Here is a 22,691-nt window from a genome sequence, read left to right on the forward strand (position 1 = left end):
CTGTGCTAACCAACACTCGGCTCTAGAGCTACCCTACTACAGGGGATGGTGCCCCACATGGGACTAGGTCTATCTATCTATCTATCTATCTATCTATCTATCTATCTATCATCTCTTCATGCAAGGACTGGGTGGGACTCAGTGGGGAGTATGGGGGTGCAGAGCTGCTGAGGCCCCACTGTGATTGCACAAGGCGTGTCCTTGGAAGTAGAAGTCTGCACCCCACTCCTAACTGGCTCCCCCATTTGCCTCCTTCACTGACAGTTGCTTTTCAAGGATGTGGAGAAGGGGTCATTTGGGCTTTGGTTTTAGCCGGGGTTTGGCAAATGGATGGTGGATGCAGTGGGCAAGGGCAGGTTAATCCACAAGCCTTCTGGGTGAGGGGTTCATATGCTATGCCCGTGTTTTCCCATTGTCTCTCCATCCTGTCTCTTGTCTCTGCAATACCTCTGACCCTAAGATGACCCTGTCTCCTGGACTCTGGCCCTCCCCAGCTCACCAGTAAACCTAACAGACCTACTCACCATTTTCCAAACCTGACACGGGCGGGGGTGCTTTCTGCAGGATGACCCTGAGGGTGAAGATATGGAGAGGGGATCCAAGACCAGCACATTAAGGCTGGACTTCATGGAGGACCCAAACTTCAAGAACAAAGTCAACTATTCATACACGGCTGTGCAGATCCCCACGGACATCTACAAAGGCTGTGAGTGTGAGGGGGGTGGGAACAGCCCTTCCCCCGGCCTGGGGGCCAGCCCACTTCCCAAGCATTCCCTGAGATGGGAGCCAGTGCCACCCACCTCCAGCCAGCCCCCTGCACACAAGGTCATACGTGTTCATTTCTCTGGCTTACCCACATATAGGCTTCCAGCCACACTCAGCAGAGCTTAAACAGCCTCTTTCGCCTCTTTCCTTTGCTGGCGTGGGCTCAAGCCCGTGTGTACACAGTTCGCATACACACGTGCACATATGCCTTGCTTCTCACTGCTGGGCTGAACCCTCAAAGCCGTTCCTTGCCACCCTTGCCCTTCTCTGACTCGATTAGGAGAGGCTGGGAAGCCCCAGCATAAGACGGACCCAGAAATTAAGGACAGCGAGCCGCCTGCCGTAAACAGCAGCCCAGACCTGATTAGCCCACTCTGCTCTGTGGCACAGAGCTGGAAGAGTGGGAAATGGTTCTAGCCTGGAGCAGCCGAAGGTGTGGTGAAGCGGGACCAGGAAAATGTAGTTGAGATTCCAAGTCCCAGGGACAGGGCAGCCTGGCGCGGTGGGGAAATGAGGTCGCTACAGCGTCAGTCTTTCGCCGAAGCTCCTCATCTAGTGTTCAGCCTTTGGCATCTTCTCCCTACAGCACTCAAATCCTCAGAAATGTCCTCTAGAAGTTGAATGAGGGCCCTGGTTCTAACACAACTATTTGAGCGCATACCTATAGGACAGCCTCAGAATCTGCTGGGCTAGGAGGCTGGGAGGCTGGGGGCTGGGGGGGGGCGGGGCTGAGGACAAAGGTAGGTTCAGAAAGCAGGGACTCCTAGGGTATCCCAGGAAGCCCCTGCCACCAACAACGTCAGCCAAGTCTTCTGGGTGTAACCTCAGGTTGGGTGTGGTGGGAAATGCTTCCCTACCTGCACGCTGCCCGGAGACCACCTGCTTGAGCCAGTCGAGGGGCACTATCACAAGCAGGCACGCTAATTAAAACAGGAGCCACACCTCCCTCCCCAGTCACCCCTCGCTACCCACACAAATTACATTTTATATGTTTTTTATTTACTGTGTCACTTTTAATTAAATCTGTAATCGCCTGCCTGAGGGGGCATGGTCCCCATTTCCCAACTCAGTGTGATCTGAGAGTGTGTGTACACGGGTGTGATATAGGACTGTGTGCATGTGGGGGTATCTACATCCGTGTGTCCTGCAGGACAGCCCACCTGGAGCGGGGGTCACCCCTCTGCTGGCAGCCTGAGGGACTTCCAAGTTTCTCAGGCAGAAAGACTAAAGGCCCAGTGATAGGCAGGCATCCCGGCAGGCTCACAAGACAAATGGCATTATGTGAAACGTTTGGGGGTCTCACTTCATTTTTCCTTAAAAAGAAAAATAGAAAGTGTTCAACTCACTAGGTTTCTAAATCAAAAACAGGACCATAACATAGTGTTCAATAGGCAGAGCCAATGATAGAAATAGGTTTTGTGTTCATATTGTGGTCAGTTAAGGGGAACCACAAAGCCAAGAAGGAGCTAGATGGCAGAGGGACACAGCACACAAAGGAAAGACGGAGGGGTGGGTGAGGGTGTGTCAGGCCCCTGGCAGGGCCACCGGCAGAGCCTTTGGAGGCTGTCAAGCTCACCTTATCTGTTCTGAGGGAATCAAAGCTTTGATGGAGCCTTCTCTGGCTGTCACTTGAGATCTCTGATGGGGATCATGGAGGGTTGAGTATCAGGGCTCCCCCTGGGAAGACAGAAGGAAACTAGGAAGAAATACAGAAGTCAGAGGCCTAGCAGAAGCAGGTGTCGCATTCCTGGTTTGTTTCTGTTCAGGGACTAGTACAGTTTATACATAAAAACATATGCCCACACACACATCAGGTAGACTTAAGGACACCCTGAGTTCTAGAACAGGAATGCCACCCAGGTTGGTCAGCAGGATAGAGAGCAGCCTTACTTTGTGAGGGTGTGCAGGAGGGAGGGGGTCACTCATGTGTAACGCCAGGGGTTAGGGAATGGAAGGTATGGGTAATTGGTGGTAGCATGTAAGACCTCCTGTGTGCCCCTCACCCATGGCAGCAATCGTGTTGCTTGGAAGAAAGGGGATTGGGTTTCTACATTTGGCTGGAAATGCAGAGATTAGAGCCAGGAATACCTGCCGAGGATGCAGGCTGCGTGGACATGTGCATATATGTGCAAGTACACGTGCCTGTGTTGGAGTAGGATCCTGGCCCCACCCCTACCCCTCCACAGCCCCCACCTTTGCCCCTGCTTGCTCCTGGCCCCAGTTGATTAATCATGAAGCTGAGTGGCTTCCAGCTTATCAGGTACCTTAATAGCTGAATAATTCCAGCCCCATCAGCAGGCCCTTAATTGCTTTCTTGTGGCTGCAGCCTGGAGTGCATGCTGAGTGGGTGAGCTCCCTGGGGACCAGCCTCAGGCTCCAGGCAGCATGCTGGATGGGGGCCCAGCTCACAGTTCCCTGCCACCTAGGCGGCCCTTCTCCATGGGCCACAAGCCACATCAGCCCTGCTTGCTCATTGAGGCCTAGTTGAGGAGTAGGCTGAGAAATTGCTTTGATGATTTGGAGGAGGGAGGACAAGAAAATCTTCCTGGGGGAGCTAGTATGGTCCCTAGTGAGATCCTGGAAAACCAAAGAAAGTCTGGGCAGGCCACGAGCAGGGGAGGCCATTGAGGGGGGAGGTTTCCGCATCAGTGCCGTGGAGGTGGGTTTAGCAAGGGCAGCCTAGAGCTCTCCAGCCCAGCCTTCTGCCCTGCTCCCCAGCTACCGTCATCCTCAATGAGCTTAACTGGACCGAGGCCCTGGAGAATGTCTTCATCGAGAACCGTAGGCAAGACCCTACCCTGCTGTGGCAGGTCTTCGGCAGTGCCACGGGAGTCACCCGCTATTACCCAGGTAGGTGCCAACCTGTCTCCTTGGCCCATCCAGCATCCATCTTGCTCCATCTCTAAGCCCACCCATCCTGAGGTGCACAGAGTAAACCAAGTCATTCTCGTGACTCCGAGCTGCTCTAGTCAGGCCTTTCCACCAGGTTCCTTCACCCTCTCTTTTCCACAGCCACACCATGGCGAGCCCCCAAGAAGATTGACCTGTATGACGTCCGAAGACGACCCTGGTGAGTGAGCAAGGGGGGAGCTGAAGAGAGATACCCCCTCAGCTCCCCATCTCTTGCCTGCTCCCCTCCCTCTCAATACCCAGACCTCCGAGCAGGGCGCAGCCAGCTCTATCCAATTTTCATTTCACACATCGCTGCCACTGGAAAATGGATCCCATCACCCAGGCAGGCCGCCCAGCTGCCTCTGCCCCCACACATACCGTCCACTACCCAGTCCCCTCCACCCACTCAGGACTGAGAGATGTTCCCAATGGTAGATACAGCCTCCGCCAGGCTAAAGAGCCCCACCCTACTCCTTTGATCCCTAGACACCCCGCCCTCTGCTCTCCCCCTCTCTCCCTATGTCATAACCTTCCCTCCCCCCCCCCATTCTGTGGAGCCTCTATCTGGGGCAGAGGACACAGCCACTGAAGCTCTCTGCCCCTCTGTGGATTACCTGCCCTCCACACCTCTTGTTCACTTCATAAGGGACCAAATCACTCAGGCCAGGAGCAAGAGCTGTCTTCTTTTATAGAGCATGGCCCCCCCAATGCCCAGACCCATTTTGACCCATGTAGTACATGGCCAATAGAAATACATGAACCAATAAATGGGTAAAGGGAGGAAGAAGCCACCGGTCCCGAGGTACTGTCCCTAACTGAGTCTTCTCACCGGCAGGTATATACAGGGGGCCTCGTCCCCCAAGGACATGGTCATCATTGTGGATGTGTAAGTGAGCGTTGTAGGCTGGTGGGGCTGGGGTGGGGCCAGGCTGGATTCTTCTGCCTGGGAACATTATGAGGGGAGGGCGGGAGCAGCCTAAGAGCCCACACACACGTAGCCCCTGCCCTCTTCACAGGAGTGGCAGCGTGAGCGGCCTGACTCTGAAGCTGATGAAGACATCCGTCTGTGAGATGCTGGACACACTCTCCGATGATGACTACGTGAACGTGGCTTCAGTGAGTGCCAAAGTGGCAGGCGGGCTGGGAACTACTCTCCCCCATCTAGCTTGCTCCCATGACAACCATCAGCCTTGTGCGACAGCTGTCCACCGTGGCCAGCCTGAAGCTACTCACCCTCTCACTGTCCCCACAGTTCAACGAGAAGGCGCAGCCTGTGTCTTGCTTCACACACCTGGTGCAGGCCAATGTGCGTAACAAGAAGGTCTTCAAGGAAGCCGTGCAGGGCATGGTGGCCAAGGGCACCACAGGCTACAAGGCCGGCTTTGAGTATGCCTTTGACCAGCTACAGAATGTGAGCCCCATGGGTGGGCAAATGGTGGTCAGGGGTGGGCAAGGGACCAGGCGTAGTGACGTGGGAAGATAAAGGTGGGTGGCCTTGTTAACAGTGAACAGGCAGCTTAGACAGCTAGCCCACCTGCTCTGAGGGCAGAGGGCCAGAGGGCCAAGCTTACCTACCACAGGAGGGAGGCTCTTCCCCGGGCCTATGAGAGACCAAGGACTGCCTGACTCTGTGTTCACCCTTGACTAGTCCAACATCACTCGGGCTAACTGCAATAAGATGATCATGATGTTCACGGATGGGGGCGAAGATCGTGTGCAAGATGTCTTCGAGAAATATAATTGGCCCAACCGGACGGTGAGGCTCAACCCTGATGAGTGGCTTCCCTGAGCTAGGCCTGGGACAGGAGAGGGCTGTCCTCGAGTGGCCACAGGAATAACCTCATTGCTCCGACAGGTGCGCGTGTTCACATTCTCTGTAGGGCAGCATAACTATGACGTCACACCTCTGCAGTGGATGGCCTGCACGAACAAAGGTACCTTGTTGGATCTCACTACCAAGGCATCTGCCTGCTATGTCCTGCTGCCAGCTGTCCATCCATATGTCCAGCTGTTTGTTCACTCACTGTCTGTCTGTCCTTCCGTACAGATGGCTGTCCATTGCTTTGTCTGTTTGGCGGGCTGTCTTACTTGTCTATCTGACAAAGCATGTTCCTGCCCATCTGGCTGTATGTCCACTGTCCATCTGTCCAGCTTTTCTGCTCCTACATCTGTTTGCTGATCAATCCATCTCTCTGTGCACTTGGGTAAACTCTGAATGTTAACTGATATCCTAGAATGAAACTCTTTCCTCCACCTCCACTACTTCCTTAGACACCCCCCCCCTACAATCTATTCTCTTCTGTAGCCAGTGCCTGGGCAATGCCAGGGAGCACAAAGAAGTTTGAGGGGTGTAACTAAATACACAGAAATCTGCAGATATGCCCTAGGAGGCAGTGCCTCCTGCGATGTGGGTCTCGCTGTGCCAGACAAGCCCACCTCTCCTCCCTTTACAGGTTACTATTTTGAGATCCCTTCCATCGGAGCCATCCGCATCAACACACAGGTGAGGTGGCGGGGAGGCCGCCCCTCCCAGTTCTTTGCTTCCCTCTGGTTGCTGCTGAGTGCCTTCCACTGCCATGGGCCGAAAGCGACCCCTGGTGGCTGCTGAGGCACATGGCAGCAGATGAGAGAAAGTGAGTTGGGAAGGACATTTAGTGCCTTTCTCTCCGTACCCAGGAATACCTAGATGTGTTGGGCCGGCCCATGGTACTGGCAGGCAAGGAAGCCAAGCAGGTGCAATGGACAAACGTGTATGAAGATGCACTGGTAAGGCCTTTGGGCAAAGGAAGGGGACTGGAGGCCTTCCCTCAGGGATATGCCCACAGGGTCAAGACCCTTGGGGGCCCCCTTATTGGTGTTGACCAAGTAAAGGAAAATGACAGGTGGCCTATGCCTGAGCCCCTTCTCTGAACACTCAGAGTGGGGACAGAACTGGCCACAGGAGACCTCATCCTCTTCCTCTCCCCTTAGGGACTGGGGTTGGTGGTAACTGGGACTCTCCCTGTTTTCAACCTGACACAGGATGGCCCTGGGGAAAAGAAGGTGAGGTGCCCGGTGAGGTGCCCAGTGGGCTGTCTGGGGGAGGGAATGGCATGCTTTTAGCAGATCTGGGAATGGAGGAGGGATAGGACATCCTACAAACTGGCCAAAGCGACTGTCTGTGTTAGCAGCTTAAGGCCTTTAGTATGAGGCCTGGGCCAGGGGTTCCCCCATGGACTTGACTCCTTATAGTGTACCATCCCACTCCTTTGTGCCCAGAACCAGCTAATCCTGGGTGTGATGGGCATCGATGTGGCCCTGAATGACATCAAGAGGCTGACTCCCAACTACACCGTAAGTGTCCACCTGCCCCACTATCCTGCTTCTCGTGGTGAGACAAGCCAGACTCAGCAGAGGAGATCCAGGGATTGAAGGGTCTTCACAGGGGCCTCTGAATTCAGAGGATCACGAAAGACTTCCCAGGGGGCTGGAGAGATGGCTCAGAGGTGAAGAGCACTGGCTGCTCTTCCAGAGGTCCTGAGTTCAATTCCCAGCAACCATATGGTAGCTCACAACCATCTGTAATGAGAAATTTGGTGCCCTCTTCTGGTGTGTAAGCATACATGCCAGGAGACTCTATACATAATAAATAAATAAAATCTTTTAAAAACAAACAAACAAACATAAAACCCAGCTGGGTAGTAGTGGGGCACACCTTTAACCCTAGGACTCGGGAGGCAGAGGCAGAGGCAGACATATCTCTGTGAGTTTGAGGCTAGCCTGCTCTACAGTGTGAGTTCCAGAATAGCCAGAACTATTAAACAGAGAAACCCTATCTTGGGGAAGAAAAAAAAAACATAAAACCCATATGAGACTCACATCAAATTATTGTGACAGGTGGCAAGCCAGATTCAGCCCCCAGACGTGTGCTGGGTGGAAAAACGGGGAGGGGAGCAGAGGGAACTCTTCCAGACAGCAGCATGAAAGCAAAAGGCAGAAGCTGGAGCTGGGGAAGGGATGGCATGGCGGTTTGGCTAGAGAACTTAGGTCTCGGCTAGGAAAGCAAGGGGAAGAAGGACATGCGTGACAGCTTTAAGTCCGAACCATATGGAACCCTTGCTTGACCTGAGAGATTCCACGTAGAGGAGGAAGGACAATCCGAAGCAAGGGCTGGTCCCTGGGTTCCACTCCCTCCTGCTTGCCTTCCACCAGGCCTGCAGGGTTCCCAGGCATCTCTCCCTCTGTACAACGACACTGAAATGGGGACAGAAAGCATAATTTGAGAACTCAGTAGGTCCAAGAGGGTACAAAGGCAGCAGCCTTGTGGGCCTCGTGCAGGTGCAGAGGTAGCCTGGCTGGTACCTCCACGGGAAATGAAGGATGCCTGCCTACAGGGCCAGTCACTCTTGGTGGGGGCTGGTGTATGAGGGGCACCCAGCCTGGCTTCAGAGGCAGACTTAGGGCCATATGCCAGGAGGGGGCCTTTGGCCAAAGGCAAGCAGCATGGGAAACAGAATAGAGAGAAGCTCATAGTGTAAGAAATCTCTGTACAGCCTCTGAGCTCCAAATCTGTACCTCACAGCTTGGCGCTAATGGCTATGTGTTTGCTATTGACCTGAACGGCTATGTGTTGCTACATCCCAACCTCAAGCCCCAGGTAAGCCAGGTGAGTGGCCATGGAAGGCAGGTAAACCCTCCAAAATAAGGACTCCTGACTTCCTACCTGGCTTCCTGCAGACTACCAACTTCCGGGAGCCTGTGACCCTGGACTTCCTGGATGCAGAGCTGGAAGATGAGAACAAGGAGGAGGTGAGGTGAAGGCAGGGAGGAGGTGGCTAGCGCAGGAACAGGGGTGAAGGCAGGGAGGAGGTGGCTAGCCCAGGAACAGGGGTGAAGGCAGGGAGGAGGCGGCTAGCGCAGGAACAGGGGTGAAGGCAGGGAGGAGGTGGCTAGCACAGGAGCAGGGGTGAAGGCAGGGAGGAGGTGGCTAGCCCAGGAGCAGGGGTGAAGGCAGGGAGGAGGTGGCTAGCACAGGAGCAGGGGTGAAGGCGGGAGGAGGCTAGCACAGGAGCAGGGGTGAAGGCAGGGAGGAGGCTAGCACAGGAGCAGGGGTGAAGGCAGGGAAGCAGGGAGGAGGTGGCTAGCACAGAAGCAGGGGTGAAGGCAGGGAGGAGGCTAGCACAGGAGCAGGGGGTTCACACCTTTGGCCCTTGCAGATCCGTCGCAGCATGATTGATGGCAACAAGGGCCACAAGCAGATCAGGACATTGGTCAAGTCCCTGGATGAGGTATGAAGGCAGAGGATGGGAAACAAGGGCATCAGAATGGGCACCCATCCCTATCCACCCACCCTAGCCTGCTCACCCAAGAACCTGACGCCGCCTCCTCTCCCAGAGGTACATAGATGAGGTGATTCGGAACTACACCTGGGTGCCTATAAGGAGCACCAACTACAGGTAAGTGAGCCAGAGATGGGTAGACAGAGAAGGGCCAGAGTGACCCCTAAATCTGAACCCAGCTGCTTCTCCCTCTTCCACCCCTATCCTTACTATTTATTTGACCTGAGATGTTTGGTCCCCCAGGGCCTCCCCTGGCCCTGTGGAGCAAGCAACAGGTCCTGGAAGAACGGGATTGAGGACAGGACAGTGCCCCTGGCATCCCCCTTCCTGGAGGATCTCCTGGGTACCACACCCCAGGGATCATCTCAACGCTTCCTGACTGCTCACAGTCAGCATTGCAGCCTCAGCCAGTCTTGACCCCGGGGGCTGTCTTCCCGCACCCCACTCAACTGCTCTGTAGTCCATTCTGAAATGATAGGAGCATTGTCACACCCCAGGACCAGCCCGCACTGCCTCTGGGCTCTCATGGGGTTCATGTCTGCCCCTCAAAAGCTTCCTGTTGGTCAGGACATTGTGGGGCAGGTGGGTGCTGAGGTGGGCAGTAGGGTGGGAAATCACTTTGGGGCTAGTAATTTCGAGGCCTCCAGGATGGTTTGGGGAGAAGGTTCAGGCCTCCAAGGTGCTAACTCCTTGGATATGGAGTTGTGCAGGGGACTTGTGGCTGCCACAGCTTGGGCCTCTGTGGCTCTAAGGCCCTAGGAAGGAAGTGTTAGTGTGGCCACCAATCCTCATCAGTGACCTGTGCTCTCCCCTCCCCTCCTCCCCAGCCTGGGGCTGGTGCTCCCACCCTACAGCACCTTCTACCTCCAAGCCAACCTCAGCGACCAGATCCTGCAGGTCAAGTGTAAGTGGCCTGGCCCCTGCCTGCGCCCTGCACCCCTGCCTCTGCCCCTGCACCCTTGGCCGGCCCCAGGCAGCATAGCCAGCCTCGCTTGCTGGCAAGGCAGCCCCTCCTGCCAAGTCTGCCCAGCCTCAGGCGTGCCCACAGGCTGGGGAACCAGCCTTCGAAAGTCTGTGGAAATCTGCATGCTTGCCTTTCTCGGATTTGGTTCTAGACCATTCTCTCATGGTTTCCGTTGAGGATTGTTTTTGGTTTTTCCTAGCCCGTGTCTTCCCTTCTAGCCTGCCTGCCCTAAACACTCCTGGGGATTACATTCCTAGAAAGCACCCCTGCCCCTCCCTTTTCTTCTGAGTTCCTTCCCCTGTTCCTCCTGTGGTGCCTCCTTTGTCCCAAGATCTCTTGTCCTCTGTTCCTCCCTCATCGGCTCTTCCCTCTCCTCCTCCAGGTCACCTTCTCCCACCATCTCTCCTCCCCTCATTCTCTCTCCCCTTCCTCCCCGTCCTCTCTTCCTCTCCCCCCTGCTCAGTCCCTCTCACTTTCCCACCATCCCTTCTCCCCAACCCAGAACCCCTGCCCTCCCCCTTGTCTGTGTTCTTCCCTCTCTCCTCCTTCCCTTCCTCTTTCCTCCCTCACTTCTGGCTTACACCCTTCTCTTATCCCCCTCCCTGCTCCCCCTCCCTCTTTCACCCCTACACTCCATCTCTCTCATCCTTTCTCTCTCCTTCCCTCTCCCTCCTCGGCTCTCCCACTCCTCTGCCTGTGGCTCCCCATGCATGCCTGCTCACCATGGGCCTCTCTGGAAAGGCCTGGATCTCAGGCCTGGCCCTGCCTGCCCAATGCCAGAGGTCACTGGGAGGGAGGCTGGGGCTCCGGCCCCACCGGGCGCCCCCGCACCTGCCTGGCCGACTGGGGCTCATCTCCTTTGAGTTTCTCCCTCTCTCTTTCTCTCTCATGTCGTTTTTTGCAAGAAGTTTCCTTTCGGTATGATGATGAGACACAATATTTTCATTCAAACAGTCATTGAATAAAATATTGTTTGTGCCCCTCCCCTTCCCCTCCCCCTTTTCGTTTGTTTTTGTGTTTGTGTTTTTGTTTTCCTCGCTTTCTCTCTTGGTGGACTGTCCCAGTGCCAATCAGCAAACTGAAGGGCAAGTATATTCAGAACCAGTGCACCCTCCTCTCCCCACCCCACCTGCCCTCACGCCCCTGCTTGCCCCCCTTCCTGCCCAGGACCAGCCACACCCCTGCCCTCTGGGGCTCCCTCCCAGCATCCCTTGGCTCCTCGGTTCTTGCCTTTCCTCTGATCCTGACACCCCTCTTAGAGCCAGTAGCCCACTTCTGGGGCTGTCTGCGGAGAGTTCTCCAGCGTGTCCTGTGGGCCCAGACCCCTTCCTCCTATTCCCTAGTTTTTGTGGGACCCCATGGGAAGCCCTTTGCCTCTCCAATTTCTCTGCCCCTCTAAGACAACTCAACAGTGGGAACAGAGCTGGATGCTTCTCCACCACTATCTTCCCAGCAGGGCAGAAAGCTTGAGATACAGTTGATAGGTCAGCCCTCAGCGGGGCTCATGTAAGATGTGGAAGAGGGAAATCCCAGCAGGCACCCTCAGTGGCACTTAGGCCTCTGTTCTGCTGTGGCCCCAGAGCTCACAGACCTCCTAGAAGAGGTGGCAAGGCTCAGAAGCCTTAGTGGGGGGTCACACAGGCCACCAGGCCAGAGGAGGGCAAGGCTAACCAGTCATCCTGGGTTCCCATTGCTTTGCTAAGGACCCTTGGGCAATCCCTGATCTTAGGTGCTCGCTGTTCCTAGGAAGAGCCCATAGGTGTGGGAAAGCTATTCCCCTGGGGAAATAAAGGCAGATTCGGAAACCATAGGCTTCATCAGGCATGGATCCCCAGAGCCAACCAGAGGAGACCAGGCTACTGACAAAGGAAAGGATCCCAAGTCAGGTCACAGAACAGTAGATGGTGAACGCCAGGCCTTGGCAGAGGACGACGGGAGTTAGAAAAGGTGACACATGAATATGTCTGCCATTGGTGCACAGAGAGCTGCCTTCCCAGGGAACATTTGACCCTGTGGGGCATGGAGAACCACGTGGGGATGTCCCCAAACTGGAAGCAGAGGACTCCCCAAGAAACTGAGAGGACCTGTCTAGCCTAGTCCAACAAAGAGAATAAGCTGTCCTTGCTGGCCTGGGTCAGTGGGTTGCATAGTTCCACTGGCTTGAGTTGTCTTTTCTCCCATCTCACACCCCACATACTGACCCTAGAACTTCAAGACCCTGGAAACATAACAAGCATAGTAAAGTCTCCCTCCTTGTCCCTCATCCCTCCTTTTTCTTTCTCCTCCTCCTTTCCCCACCCCTACTCCCTCCCCTTTGGCTTGTGTCCAAACCCTGCCTCACAGTCCTATCAGAAAGGAACAGTCCAACCAGTGACTGCCCAGCCCCCCAAAGCACCTCAAGTTTCCTCTGTCCAGAACTTTGCAGTGCATCGTGGGAGTATTTGGGAACAGTGAGAATCCCTCTTCTGGGATGACTAAAGAGTTCGGGATGTGGGTGAGGGTAGGATAGGGAAAGCCAAGTGTGGTGGCCTAGGCCTAAATCCTAGCATTCAAGAGGCTCGGGCAGGAGGATTTCCATGAACTGGAGGCTAGTCAAGACAACAGAGAATATCTTTTTAAAAATCTAGGGAGTTGAACTGCCATAATTATACTAGCCAAGGGACCCTCACAGATACACCTAACAGGGCTGGGGTTGTAGTTCAGTTGCAACAGCGCTTGTCTTTGCCTGGCATTTATCAAAAGTCCTGACTTCAATCCCCACCATCACATAGTCCAGATGTGACGGCTCCTGCCCATATCCCAGCCCTCTGAAGGTGTATGCATGAGAATCAGAAGTCCAAAGTCATTCTCAGCTGTGTAAGCGAGTTCTAAGTCAACCTAGACTGCAGGAGACCCTGTCTCAAAAAACTAAAATAAAATAGGCACACAGCAGAGTAACCCAATCCAGCTGGGCAGAAAGAGGCCACAGTGGAGTCCTACAGTCATATTCTCAGGCCTGTGAATACGCACCCTTATAAAGATGAGTGTGCACACACTCGTGCATCCATGCATATAAAGACGAGTGTCACACACTTGTGCATTCATGCATATAAAGACAAGTGTACACACACTCATGCATCCATGCCACCTATATGCACAGCTTCTAAGCCTGAGGCATAGGCACAGTTGCTAGACCACCCACCTAGGCACTCCCAGCATTCCCTGTAGGCTCCTCCTTCCCCATGTGCCCTGTGCCCCCAGCTGGGAAAGCAGGTGTGCAGAGTCCACCAGCATCCTTGTCTCACCACACACTGTGGAACAGTCCTTGCCCCCTGGGTTTCCCTTCACCCAGCATCCTGTTCCAGGAAGGACACCCCACCCTCAGACCTCCACGGTGCACTGCCGTAGCCGCCACCACCAGCTGTTCATGCCCGTCTCTGGTTGGACTGTCTGTGCCTGTGAGAAACCCTTTCGGTTTGGCCATGTTGATGCCTGACACAGAACAAAAGCAAGACCTACCAAAATGCAAACAGCTGCGGCAAAGAGAGCTAAAAATCCGCAGCCAAAAGCCAATTCCCTTCCTCAAAGTCTCTTTGGAGGCAAAGGAAGCTCAGCATGCGGTTTTTCCATTATGGATGTGATAAGAACAAGACTGGCGCCTCCCCCAGACCATGCATATATATAGCAGTGTGTGTATATATATGTGTGTGTGTGTGTGTCCGTGTATATGTGCTATACAGCAGTATGGAAGCATATACAGCCACGCCAAGGGACTCACTACCGACAGAGGACCAGGCCCGGGCAACATATTGGCTATAACTGCCCTTCTCCTGCGATGCTGTAGTTTCCACAGGCCCTACACCCTCCTCGCCCTCCCTTCTCTTTGGCTCAAACCTGAACGTGGAAGTGGCGGGTTCCCTCTTTGCTGGTGTCTTCCCCCTCCCTTAAGCCGCCTGTCCCTACCTGCCCCTCCAGCCCCAACAGCTCTGAGCCCCCGGCCTCCTGCCTCCCCAGCCCCCGCCGGATAACCCCCCGTTTCTGTTGCAGATTTTGAGTTCCTGCTCCCCAGCAGCTTTGAGTCTGAAGGACATGTTTTCATTGCTCCCAGGTAGCTTGCGTGTGGCCTTGCTAAGGCGTTCTCCCCTCCCCTGACTGTCCTGCCCTATCTCCTGCACTGCTGCCTGGAGCTCTGTGTTGTCTATGTCCTGTGCAGTGATGCTCCTAACCCCGTGCATAGCCCGGTATGTGCGGCCGTGTGCATACGCAGGCCATGTAGCCGCACCAGGCAGCAGTAGCCAGTACCCACAGCCTGTGTCCCACCAGGCCTGAGGCAGGAGGGCTTTGGGATTCTCTACAACCTTCTGTGCCCTCCCAGGCAACCAGGAAAGAGCCCTTTCTACCTTGGGCTGGCCTGTCCCCTAACACGCCCTCGGTGGGCAGCTGCTGCTCTGGTTTGTGGTGTCCTGTCCATACCTCCACCCAACCCCCACCCCCATGGTTGTCCTGTGTCAGTGTTCATGTGGGTCTGAGGGCTGAGCCACCCAGAGCCCCTGTGGGTAGTGCCAACTGTGCCAGTCCTGAGGAATGGGAAGGAGGGCAAAGGCTTTGAGGATCTTCTCTGGCGAGTGAGGGCTCTGGGCCCAGAGCCAACCCTGGAGTCACTCAGTGTGAACACACGCATGACAGTATACACACAGTCTGCCATGGACTACCTCTGAGGAGGCCTTCTGGTGCTGAAGCCCTCTCTTGTGACCTGAGTTTTGAATGAGAGCACTCCCCGGCACCACATGGGGCTCTGGACACCCCTAACCTCTGTGTGTATGCACGTTGTGTGCATGCACCCACAAGTCTCTGTAGATGTTTGTACTTGTGAGTCATTGTGTACATGTGCAAGAGGCCACGGGTAAATGTGGGGGGGGCGCTGTATTTAGTAGTGATTGGGAACGGCCTGTGAGACACATGCAGAAACTGAGGGAAGAGATCTGTGTGTCATCTTAATAACTGGCTCAGGAGTGTGAATAAGTGTGCATAAAATGAGCAAATGATGTGCCCTACAATGTAACCACGCATATCACGTGTGTGGAATGTCTTGTGCACAGCTGTGTGGGTGTCACTGGGTACATCCATACGGAGGGTACACGTCACATAGGCACTGAGGGACGGTGAAGCAGTGGGGGCTGAGATCCAGTCCCAGGTGCCCACACTCATGGGTCCTGGCACAGCATGGGGAAGTAGCACATTTTTTTAATTACCCACAGAGTTGCTGTCTTATAGGCCACTGGAGAGGTCCCTGGTGGCAGGGGAGTGGATAAGGGATTGAGCAAGAGAGATGGTTCCACCCATCAGGTGAGAGAGAAACATTGTTCTCCAAGAACCTTCTCGAGGTTCTGTCGTACCCATGTTTGCTGGACCCAGAGCCTGCACCACGTGAGGGCCTGCTCACCTTGAGGGAAGGAACAGCCAGTCTGGGACCTACACATTCCTACTGACTTCCCAACTGTGGCATATTGAAAATAATGAGCCCCAGGAAACCAGGATGCATTGCCCAAAGGCACAAGGCCAGGAAGAAGCAAGATGAGGCCTTAGACTGGCAGTAGCAAGTGCTGGCACTCAACCCCACCGTGCCCACGAGAACACTGTAGGGCTTCAGGCAGATGAGCCAGTCACTAACATTTGCATTTCTCGAGGCCTCTTGGGTGCACCATTTGGGTTCAGCTATACAGGAGAGATGGCAGGTTCTGCAGGGCCAAGACTAGGAAAGAGAAAACCCACCAGGGCGGAGGAAGCAGACCCCCCTCCTCTGTCCACTCTGCCTACCTTAAGTCCAAGCAGCCTACAGGCCCACAGCGACCACAGCTTGTGAGAACATTCATGCCCCGCCCCCCCAACCTGGACTTCTCAGCCTTTGTCCAGACTAACCCGGCAGGAAGCCTGGAACCCTCTGCCCTGTGCGTCCCCCCCCAAGCCCACTCTTCTTGCCCCTCCCTACCCTAGAGAGTATTGCAAGGACCTGAATGTCTCAGACAACAACACTGAATTCCTGAAAAACTTCATTGAGCTCATGGAGAAAGTGACTCCAGACTCGAAGCAGTGTGAGTATACGGCAGGGCGTCTGGATCTGGGCAGCACCTGGGGTCGGGGCATAGCGAGGGGAGGGAGGGGTCATACCCACAGAAGCCTGGAGACAAGCAGGCAAGGTCTGACGAAGGCATAGAGAAGGCTTTCATCAGAGCCCTGGAAACTAGGGGAAGCAATGATCGGGAGCTACAATAAGACATCCTTCCAAGTTATCCTTCTGTTCCAGGCAATAACTTCCTTCTGCATAACTTGATTTTGGACACGGGCATTACACAGCAGTTAGTAGAACGTGTGTGGCGGGACCAAGATCTCAACACGTATGCACCACCACCCTGGCTGTGACTGTGTGTGGCAGGAGGCTGGGGTTGACCCAGAGGCCCTGGCCTTGCACAGTAGAATGCAGGTCTGTGATCCCACCTCCCTGTTGTCCCCAGGTACAGCCTGCTAGCCGTATTTGCTGCCACGGATGGCGGCATCACACGTGTCTTCCCCAACAAGTAAGTGACCAACCCCACTCACCAACAGCCCTCCCTGTCTGGGACCTAACCATTACTACCCAGAAGCCTCTGCACTGCTAAGACCATTGTATACCACAAGCTGCCCCTGGTATCCAGTCATACACCCACTGAGCTCTGCCTGTCATGGGCGCTCTAGGGCAGCCGAAGACTGGACAGAGAACCCTGAACCCTTCAATGCCAGCTTCTACCGCCGCAGCCTGGATAACCACGGTTATATCTTCAAGCCCCCACACCAGGACTGTGAGTGTCTGTCCACGGTGCCCATCAGCAGGTGGGAGGCCTTAGCTGAGACCAGGGACATGTGAAGAGAAAGGCCATGCCAAACACTGTCTGGGGTGCTGGAGGCTTAGACTGGGTCTAGTCCTGGGTTGGTAGGACCCAGTTTGGAGTGGCCAGTATGGGCAGCCTTCCCTTCTGACTGCTCCACCCATCCACCCCAGCCCTGCTAAGGCCACTGGAGCTGGAAAATGACACGGTGGGTGTCCTCGTCAGCACAGCTGTGGAGCTGAGTCTAGGTCGTCGCACACTGAGGCCAGCAGGTGAATACGAAGACGGAGGTGGGGCAAGAGACAGTAGTCAGGAAACCAACTAGGTAGGTAGCATACAGTCCACTGCTATCTCCCACAGTGGTGGGTGTCAAACTGGACCTAGAGGCTTGGGCCGAAAAGTTCAAGGTGCTTGCCAGTAACCGCACCCATCAAGACCAACCTCAGAAGGTATTTGGGCAGGGGAAGGGAAGTAAGCCCAGCAGTGTCCTCTCTGGAGTCCCCAAGGACCCCTAACGAGCCTGCCACTTGGAGTGGCTCTGGCACCGGTGGGAAGCCGGGGTACTGCAGATAGGCTGCAGAACCAGCATATGAAGGGTGGCAGAAACAAGGGAAACTGGTTGGCACCTCACAGACCCATTCTCTGCCCAGCAGTGTGGCCCCAGCAGCCACTGTGAGATGGACTGCGAGGTTAACAATGAGGTGAGTGCTGACTCTGCTCTGGACCCCAACTTCACTCATCCCCAGACTTCTTGGTCCCCCGTGACTCCTAGCCTGCCTTTAGATCTTGACACCCCTACCCTGACTTCAGGCTTGACAAACCTAGAGCAGTGGAGCCCCTCATTCGGAGTAGTTTGACTACCAGCGCCTGAAATAGTCTGGGGCGGGGTTCCTCGCCGTATTTATCCCCCTTCCCTGCCTCTTAGGACCTACTCTGTGTCCTCATCGATGACGGAGGATTCCTGGTACTGTCAAACCAGAACCATCAGTGGGACCAGGTGAGGGTCCGGAAGAAAGTGAAAGGAAGGGATAGGGCAGAGCCCTCTAGAGGTGCGGCACCGCCAGCACTGTGACTATTGCTCCCTCCCTGCATCACCAGGTTGGCAGATTCTTCAGTGAGGTGGATGCCAATCTGATGCTGGCCCTCTATAATAACTCATTCTACACCCGAAAGGAATCCTATGACTACCAGGCAGCCTGTGCCCCACAGCCTCCTGGAAACCTGGGTGCTGCACCCCGGGGTGTCTTTGTGGTGAGCTCCCAGAAATGCCCGGAGGGGGGGGGGCGGTTGGAAGACCCGCCTACAGCGAACCCTCCCCCACTTCTAACATTTGAGAGAGCTGGGGTTGACCTAGAGCCAGAGGCAACAGTAGAAGCGCGTACTCCTCTCTCCACTACAGCCAACCATTGCAGACTTCCTTAACTTGGCCTGGTGGACCTCTGCTGCCGCCTGGTGAGTCCTGGAGGAGTGCTTGGTACAGGTGGCCAGGAAGGCACTGCCCTCTTCTAACCGCCAGTACTCGGTGCCCCGTGCTCTACAGGTCCTTATTCCAGCAGCTACTCTACGGCCTCATCTACCACAGCTGGTTCCAGGCAGGTAGGTAGGACTTGGGAGGCTCGGCCTCAAATCTACACCACGGGTGGGAATTGCCGCCCGCCCGCTTCCCTGGGAGGGCGGGGCTTAGGGCTGAGCCAAGCTGAGGCCGACACCGTGTCAGGGTCTGTGGGCGGGGCTGAGGCGTCTGGGCCCCGCAGATCCGGCAGAAGCCGAGGGCAGCCCCGAGACGCGCGAGAGCAGCTGCGTCGTGAAGCAGACCCAGTACTACTTCGGCTCGGTGAACGCGTCCTACAACGCCATCATCGACTGCGGAAACTGCAGCAGGTACTTGCAGGGCGAGAGGCGGGGCGTGTTGGAGGGGTGTGGTCTGTGTGGTGGGCGTGGTCAGGACCGTGGCTCCGGGGAGGAGCGAACCTCCAAGATGCCGCCCTCCGATCGTCCCTCCAGGTTGTTCCACGCGCAGAGACTGACCAACACCAACCTTCTGTTCGTGGTGGCTGAGAAGCCTCTGTGCAGCCAGTGCGAGGCGGGACGGCTGCTGCAGAAGGAGACACACTGTATCCTGCCCCCGCCCTCCCCGCGCCCCTTCTGCCCTATGCTCCCCTCCGTGTCGCTGCAGCCGCCTCCTCCTTGACTCCCCACCCATGCCCAGCGGACGGCCCGGAACAATGTGAACTGGTGCAGAGACCGCGGTACCGAAGAGGCCCTCACATCTGTTTTGACTACAACGCCACGGTGAGTCGGGGGAGCGGGGCTGCTGACGTCCACGATACTGCGCCGGCTGGGGGACGACCGCCTGCTTGTTTGCTTCCCTGCTGCAGGAAGATACCTCAGACTGTGGCCGCGGAGCCTCCTTCCCGCCATCGTTGGGCGTCCTGGTTTCCCTGCAGCTGCTGCTCCTCCTGGGCCTGCCGCCTCGCCCACAGCCTCAAGTCCACTCCTTTGCTGCCTCTCGCCGCCTCTGAGCGACCCCCCTCCCAACACACACACACACACACACCATACCCCCGCCTTGGCCTCCTACTCTTTCGCTCACCCTCCCATCCCCCTCATCCCACAGTCCACAACCTAGCGCCTGGGCCACTCCCTCACTGAAGGACCTGGGCCCCTCCCCCCAGAGCCTGTGCCTTGGGGCAGGGGAGCCCCAAAGTAGGGTGTCATGGTGTTTGGCACTCAAGATTTATCTTACCCCTGAACTGTCCAAGTGCCCACAGACCCCGGACTCATCTCCGTGGGCTGGGACAAGGAGGCCACAAGTACTGGTGCCAAACCAGGCCTCCACCGACCAACCTGCCTGGAGACTTCCTCTGTGTAGGCAACCCTGCCTCTGCTGGGTGCCCCTAACCTGACCCTTTGGCCCCACTCACGCTCAAACTCACCTTCTCTGGGGAAAATAATGGAAGAAGAGAGGTAGTAATGATGAGAGAGATTCTGGGGCAGCCCCCCATAGGCTCCTGCTCCTTTCAGACCTACAACCACAAACCCACGCCCCAGCCTTGCAGGTGTCAGGACAGTCTCACAATGACATCAATTCGAACACACCCCATACACACCTGGACCCCTGAAAGCAGAAACTGGACTCTCATTAGACATACCCCAGAGGGAGCACACCAACGGACATGGGCACACACCATGGGGGGCCCACAAAGCCTTACAGAGGGCAGAGGTCAGGGAGAGGGTAGGCCTGTGCCTTCCGTCTCTGCTCCCCTCTGCCTACACTCGGAGATGATGCAGCCCGGCTGGCCCTCCCATCTCTAAAGCTGAATGTCAGACAGTGCCAAATGCTGGGGAAGGCCTCTTTGTTTCACCCCTAGCCACCAGTGTCCCCTCCAGTCCCCTCTCCCTGCGAGGTGCTCATTATGTCCATTCCTCACTAGTGTCAGGACCCTAGTAGGACCACGCATCACTGCCTGAACCCCTTTAGCAGAAGAACCCCTCCAGACATTACTCTTTGCCTTAGCAGGGGTGACTTGGTCTCTCCTGGCTGGGCCATCCCACCCCCAATCTGGTTCTTACACACCCAGGCCCAACTCTTTGTTCCTTGTATACACGCACACATGCACACACACACAAACACTCCCTCCCTTAGGAGGCCAAATTGCCCCTCCCTTGCTGAACACACACTTCTACTGTGCACACACGTAAACACTGTGCGTGCGCACACACACACACACACACAAGTCTGGGCCTGGACACATCTCTTCACACGATTCATCCATGTCATCTCCCAAAGGCATCCCAACCTGGGGCCAATAGGGGACTGAGGGCCGGGGGGTGTAGCCATGAGGCTCAGCTGGACCGGGAAGAGGGGGGAGGGTGATGCATTAATTAATGGTTCGTTAATTAATGTCACGTTGCTTGTTGCTTTCTCAGTGTGTGTATGGTCCATGCCCAATGCTGGTTACAGGGTGGGCGTCCATGATGTGTGCCCAGCCTGGATGTCCGCTGTGTCCTGTGGGGGCGTGTGTAACTGTAGTGTAGTCAGGTGCTCAATGGAGAATATAAACAAAAAAGAAACAAACGTATACAGAAAAATAAGTATATATTTTAAGTTTAAAAACAACAGTCCCCATCAAGTAGTTTGTCCGTCCCCCGGCTGGGTCCATTCCTCTCATCCACCCGCCTGACCTGGCTGTCCTCTCACCTTGGGCTGAGGGACTTGGGGGGCCATTTCCTTTACTTTGCCCTTTTTTTCGTTGTTATTCTATTTTGTACAGACAAGTTGGAAAAACAACAGCGACAAAAAAAAGTCGAGAAACTTTGTAAAATATCGTGTGTGTGATTCCTTGTAAAATATTTTCAAATGGTTTATTACAGAAGATCAGTTATTAAATAATGTTCATATTTTCACTTCAAACAGTTTTCATCCACTGTGTGGGCCTTGGGTTGAGGAATGGGTAGCTATGGTGACAGGTGGCTGTGACCGCTGAGTATCACCCTGCTCTGTCAGAGGAGAAGCCAAGGCCGTCCTGTTTCTCAGAGGTCAAAGAGCATTATAGGACTCCTACCCTTGTCGTGGCTTTGTTTCATATCACAAGCCTCCAGGAGAGAAACTCTCAAGAGGGGGGAAACAGCACCGCCCAGAGTCTCAAGGCCAGGCCAGGACTCTGAGAGAGAGAGCAATGAAATGATCAATAGGCTGAGGTCTGTCCTCTGTCTGCCCATGTGATCAGACCAGGACCTAACAATAGACCCTCTGCTTGGAGAGACACAACACAAGTTAGTTCCCACACCCATCCATTGCCTTGAGGATGCCAGGATCTGGTCCAGCCAGGAGTAAATGGGGACTCCATCATGAGTCAGGGAGGTCAGAGGCCAGGACAGTTCCTGCACACACACAGTCCCTTCTGTGTGAGAGAGACAGAGAGAGAAGAGAGAGAGAGGCAGACAGATGGGATCTCCCTGCGTAGGCCCGGCTGGCCTGGTTGCCAGGAGACTGAGGGGGCACAGGCCACCTGATGTCACAGGACTCCTTCCAGGTTGGTGTCCACCTCATTGATAAACATCTTGCCGGATCATCTGTCCTCTGGGCTTGTGTGGTTACCATTCCACACTAGTTCACCGGGTATATTTTAATACTAACTTTAGCTTTATGACCTCTGCATTAGGTTTGGTTTGGTTTGGTTTTTTAGCATGAGCATAGCGGTAAGGCAGTGGACAGCCTGAGGTGTTTGCGCCTTGCCCTGTGTTCTTCCAGTTGTCAAGCTTGGCAACAAGTTCTGTACCCACTGAGTCCTCTCACCAGCCTGGGCCTGCCTTCTTTTCACGGGGAGAGGACTAAAGCCACCAACATAGACGCTCCTAAATTGGATGCTCACTCTTTTCCTCAAGGTAGCAGGGTCAGGGACTCATTCACTCTGGGCCCCTGCAGGTTAGCCAGCTAAGTTCTCACCGTGATCTCAAGCACAGTTACCAATATAGCATCCCCACAGCACAGACGAGCAAGGGAGGGAAGGGTTGAAGAAAACCAGTGAAAGCTGGGTGTGGTGGTACTAGCCTGTAACCCACACTGGGGAAGTGGAGACAGGAGACTCAGGAGTTCAAGGCTATCCTTAGCTACACAGGGAGTTCCAAGCCTGAACTGGGCTCCATGAGACCCCTCAAAATTGAAAAAAAAAAATCAGCTAATGTCTCAAGTGGCAGGGCTTGGAAGATGGCTCAGTTGGCAACGTGCCTGCTGTGCAGACACGAGGACCTGAGTTCAGGGTCTCAGCTCCCATGAACAAAGCCCAGTGCAGTGGTCTTTAACCCCAGCACTGGGGTCGGTGGCCTGAAGAGTTGGGACAGGAGGCAGAACCCCAGAGTTCATGAAACCAGCTAGCCTAACTGGACTGATGAGTTCCCGGTTCAGTG

At 55.1% G+C, this 22,691-nt stretch overlaps 1 protein-coding gene across 5 annotated transcripts in view; it reads left to right on the forward strand.

The window, feature by feature from the left end:
* Cacna2d2 (calcium voltage-gated channel auxiliary subunit alpha2delta 2) overlaps window positions 1-21,204 on the forward strand; it is a 128,443-nt gene extending 107,239 nt beyond the window's left edge. The window contains exons 6-38 of one of the 5 annotated variants that reach the window (XM_050139287.1): window positions 565-706; window positions 3,484-3,615; window positions 3,778-3,835; window positions 4,493-4,543; window positions 4,674-4,773; window positions 4,910-5,068; window positions 5,306-5,413; window positions 5,513-5,591; window positions 6,111-6,160; window positions 6,334-6,423; window positions 6,628-6,699; window positions 6,916-6,990; window positions 8,219-8,293; window positions 8,374-8,445; window positions 8,853-8,924; window positions 9,031-9,092; window positions 9,803-9,879; window positions 13,966-14,026; window positions 15,913-16,010; window positions 16,223-16,313; window positions 16,431-16,493; window positions 16,651-16,754; window positions 16,955-17,053; window positions 17,142-17,230; window positions 17,435-17,482; window positions 17,707-17,778; window positions 17,880-18,032; window positions 18,181-18,233; window positions 18,322-18,377; window positions 18,536-18,662; window positions 18,786-18,894; window positions 18,984-19,073; window positions 19,160-21,204. In XM_050139287.1, the coding sequence (XP_049995244.1) occupies window positions 565-706; window positions 3,484-3,615; window positions 3,778-3,835; window positions 4,493-4,543; window positions 4,674-4,773; window positions 4,910-5,068; window positions 5,306-5,413; window positions 5,513-5,591; window positions 6,111-6,160; window positions 6,334-6,423; window positions 6,628-6,699; window positions 6,916-6,990; window positions 8,219-8,293; window positions 8,374-8,445; window positions 8,853-8,924; window positions 9,031-9,092; window positions 9,803-9,879; window positions 13,966-14,026; window positions 15,913-16,010; window positions 16,223-16,313; window positions 16,431-16,493; window positions 16,651-16,754; window positions 16,955-17,053; window positions 17,142-17,230; window positions 17,435-17,482; window positions 17,707-17,778; window positions 17,880-18,032; window positions 18,181-18,233; window positions 18,322-18,377; window positions 18,536-18,662; window positions 18,786-18,894; window positions 18,984-19,073; window positions 19,160-19,303 (2,931 nt within the window). In that variant the 3' untranslated portion in view covers window positions 19,304-21,204. Of the gene's footprint in view, window positions 1-564; window positions 707-3,483; window positions 3,616-3,777; window positions 3,836-4,492; window positions 4,544-4,673; window positions 4,774-4,909; window positions 5,069-5,305; window positions 5,414-5,512; window positions 5,592-6,110; window positions 6,161-6,333; window positions 6,424-6,627; window positions 6,700-6,915; window positions 6,991-8,218; window positions 8,294-8,373; window positions 8,446-8,852; window positions 8,925-9,030; window positions 9,093-9,802; window positions 9,880-13,965; window positions 14,027-15,912; window positions 16,011-16,222; window positions 16,314-16,430; window positions 16,494-16,650; window positions 16,755-16,954; window positions 17,054-17,141; window positions 17,231-17,431; window positions 17,483-17,706; window positions 17,779-17,879; window positions 18,033-18,180; window positions 18,234-18,321; window positions 18,378-18,535; window positions 18,663-18,785; window positions 18,896-18,983; window positions 19,074-19,159 lie in introns of all 5 variants that reach the window. The other 4 variants (XM_050139288.1, XM_050139286.1, XM_050139289.1 and 1 more) reach the window with 4 other exon arrangements.
* Window positions 21,205-22,691: the final 1,487 nt, after the last annotated feature.

The sequence above is a fragment of the Alexandromys fortis genome, unplaced genomic scaffold (genome assembly GCF_014885135.2).
Source record: "Alexandromys fortis isolate MF-2015 unplaced genomic scaffold, M_Fortis_MF-2015_v1.1 scaffold_36, whole genome shotgun sequence".
NCBI lineage: Eukaryota > Metazoa > Chordata > Mammalia > Rodentia > Cricetidae > Alexandromys > Alexandromys fortis.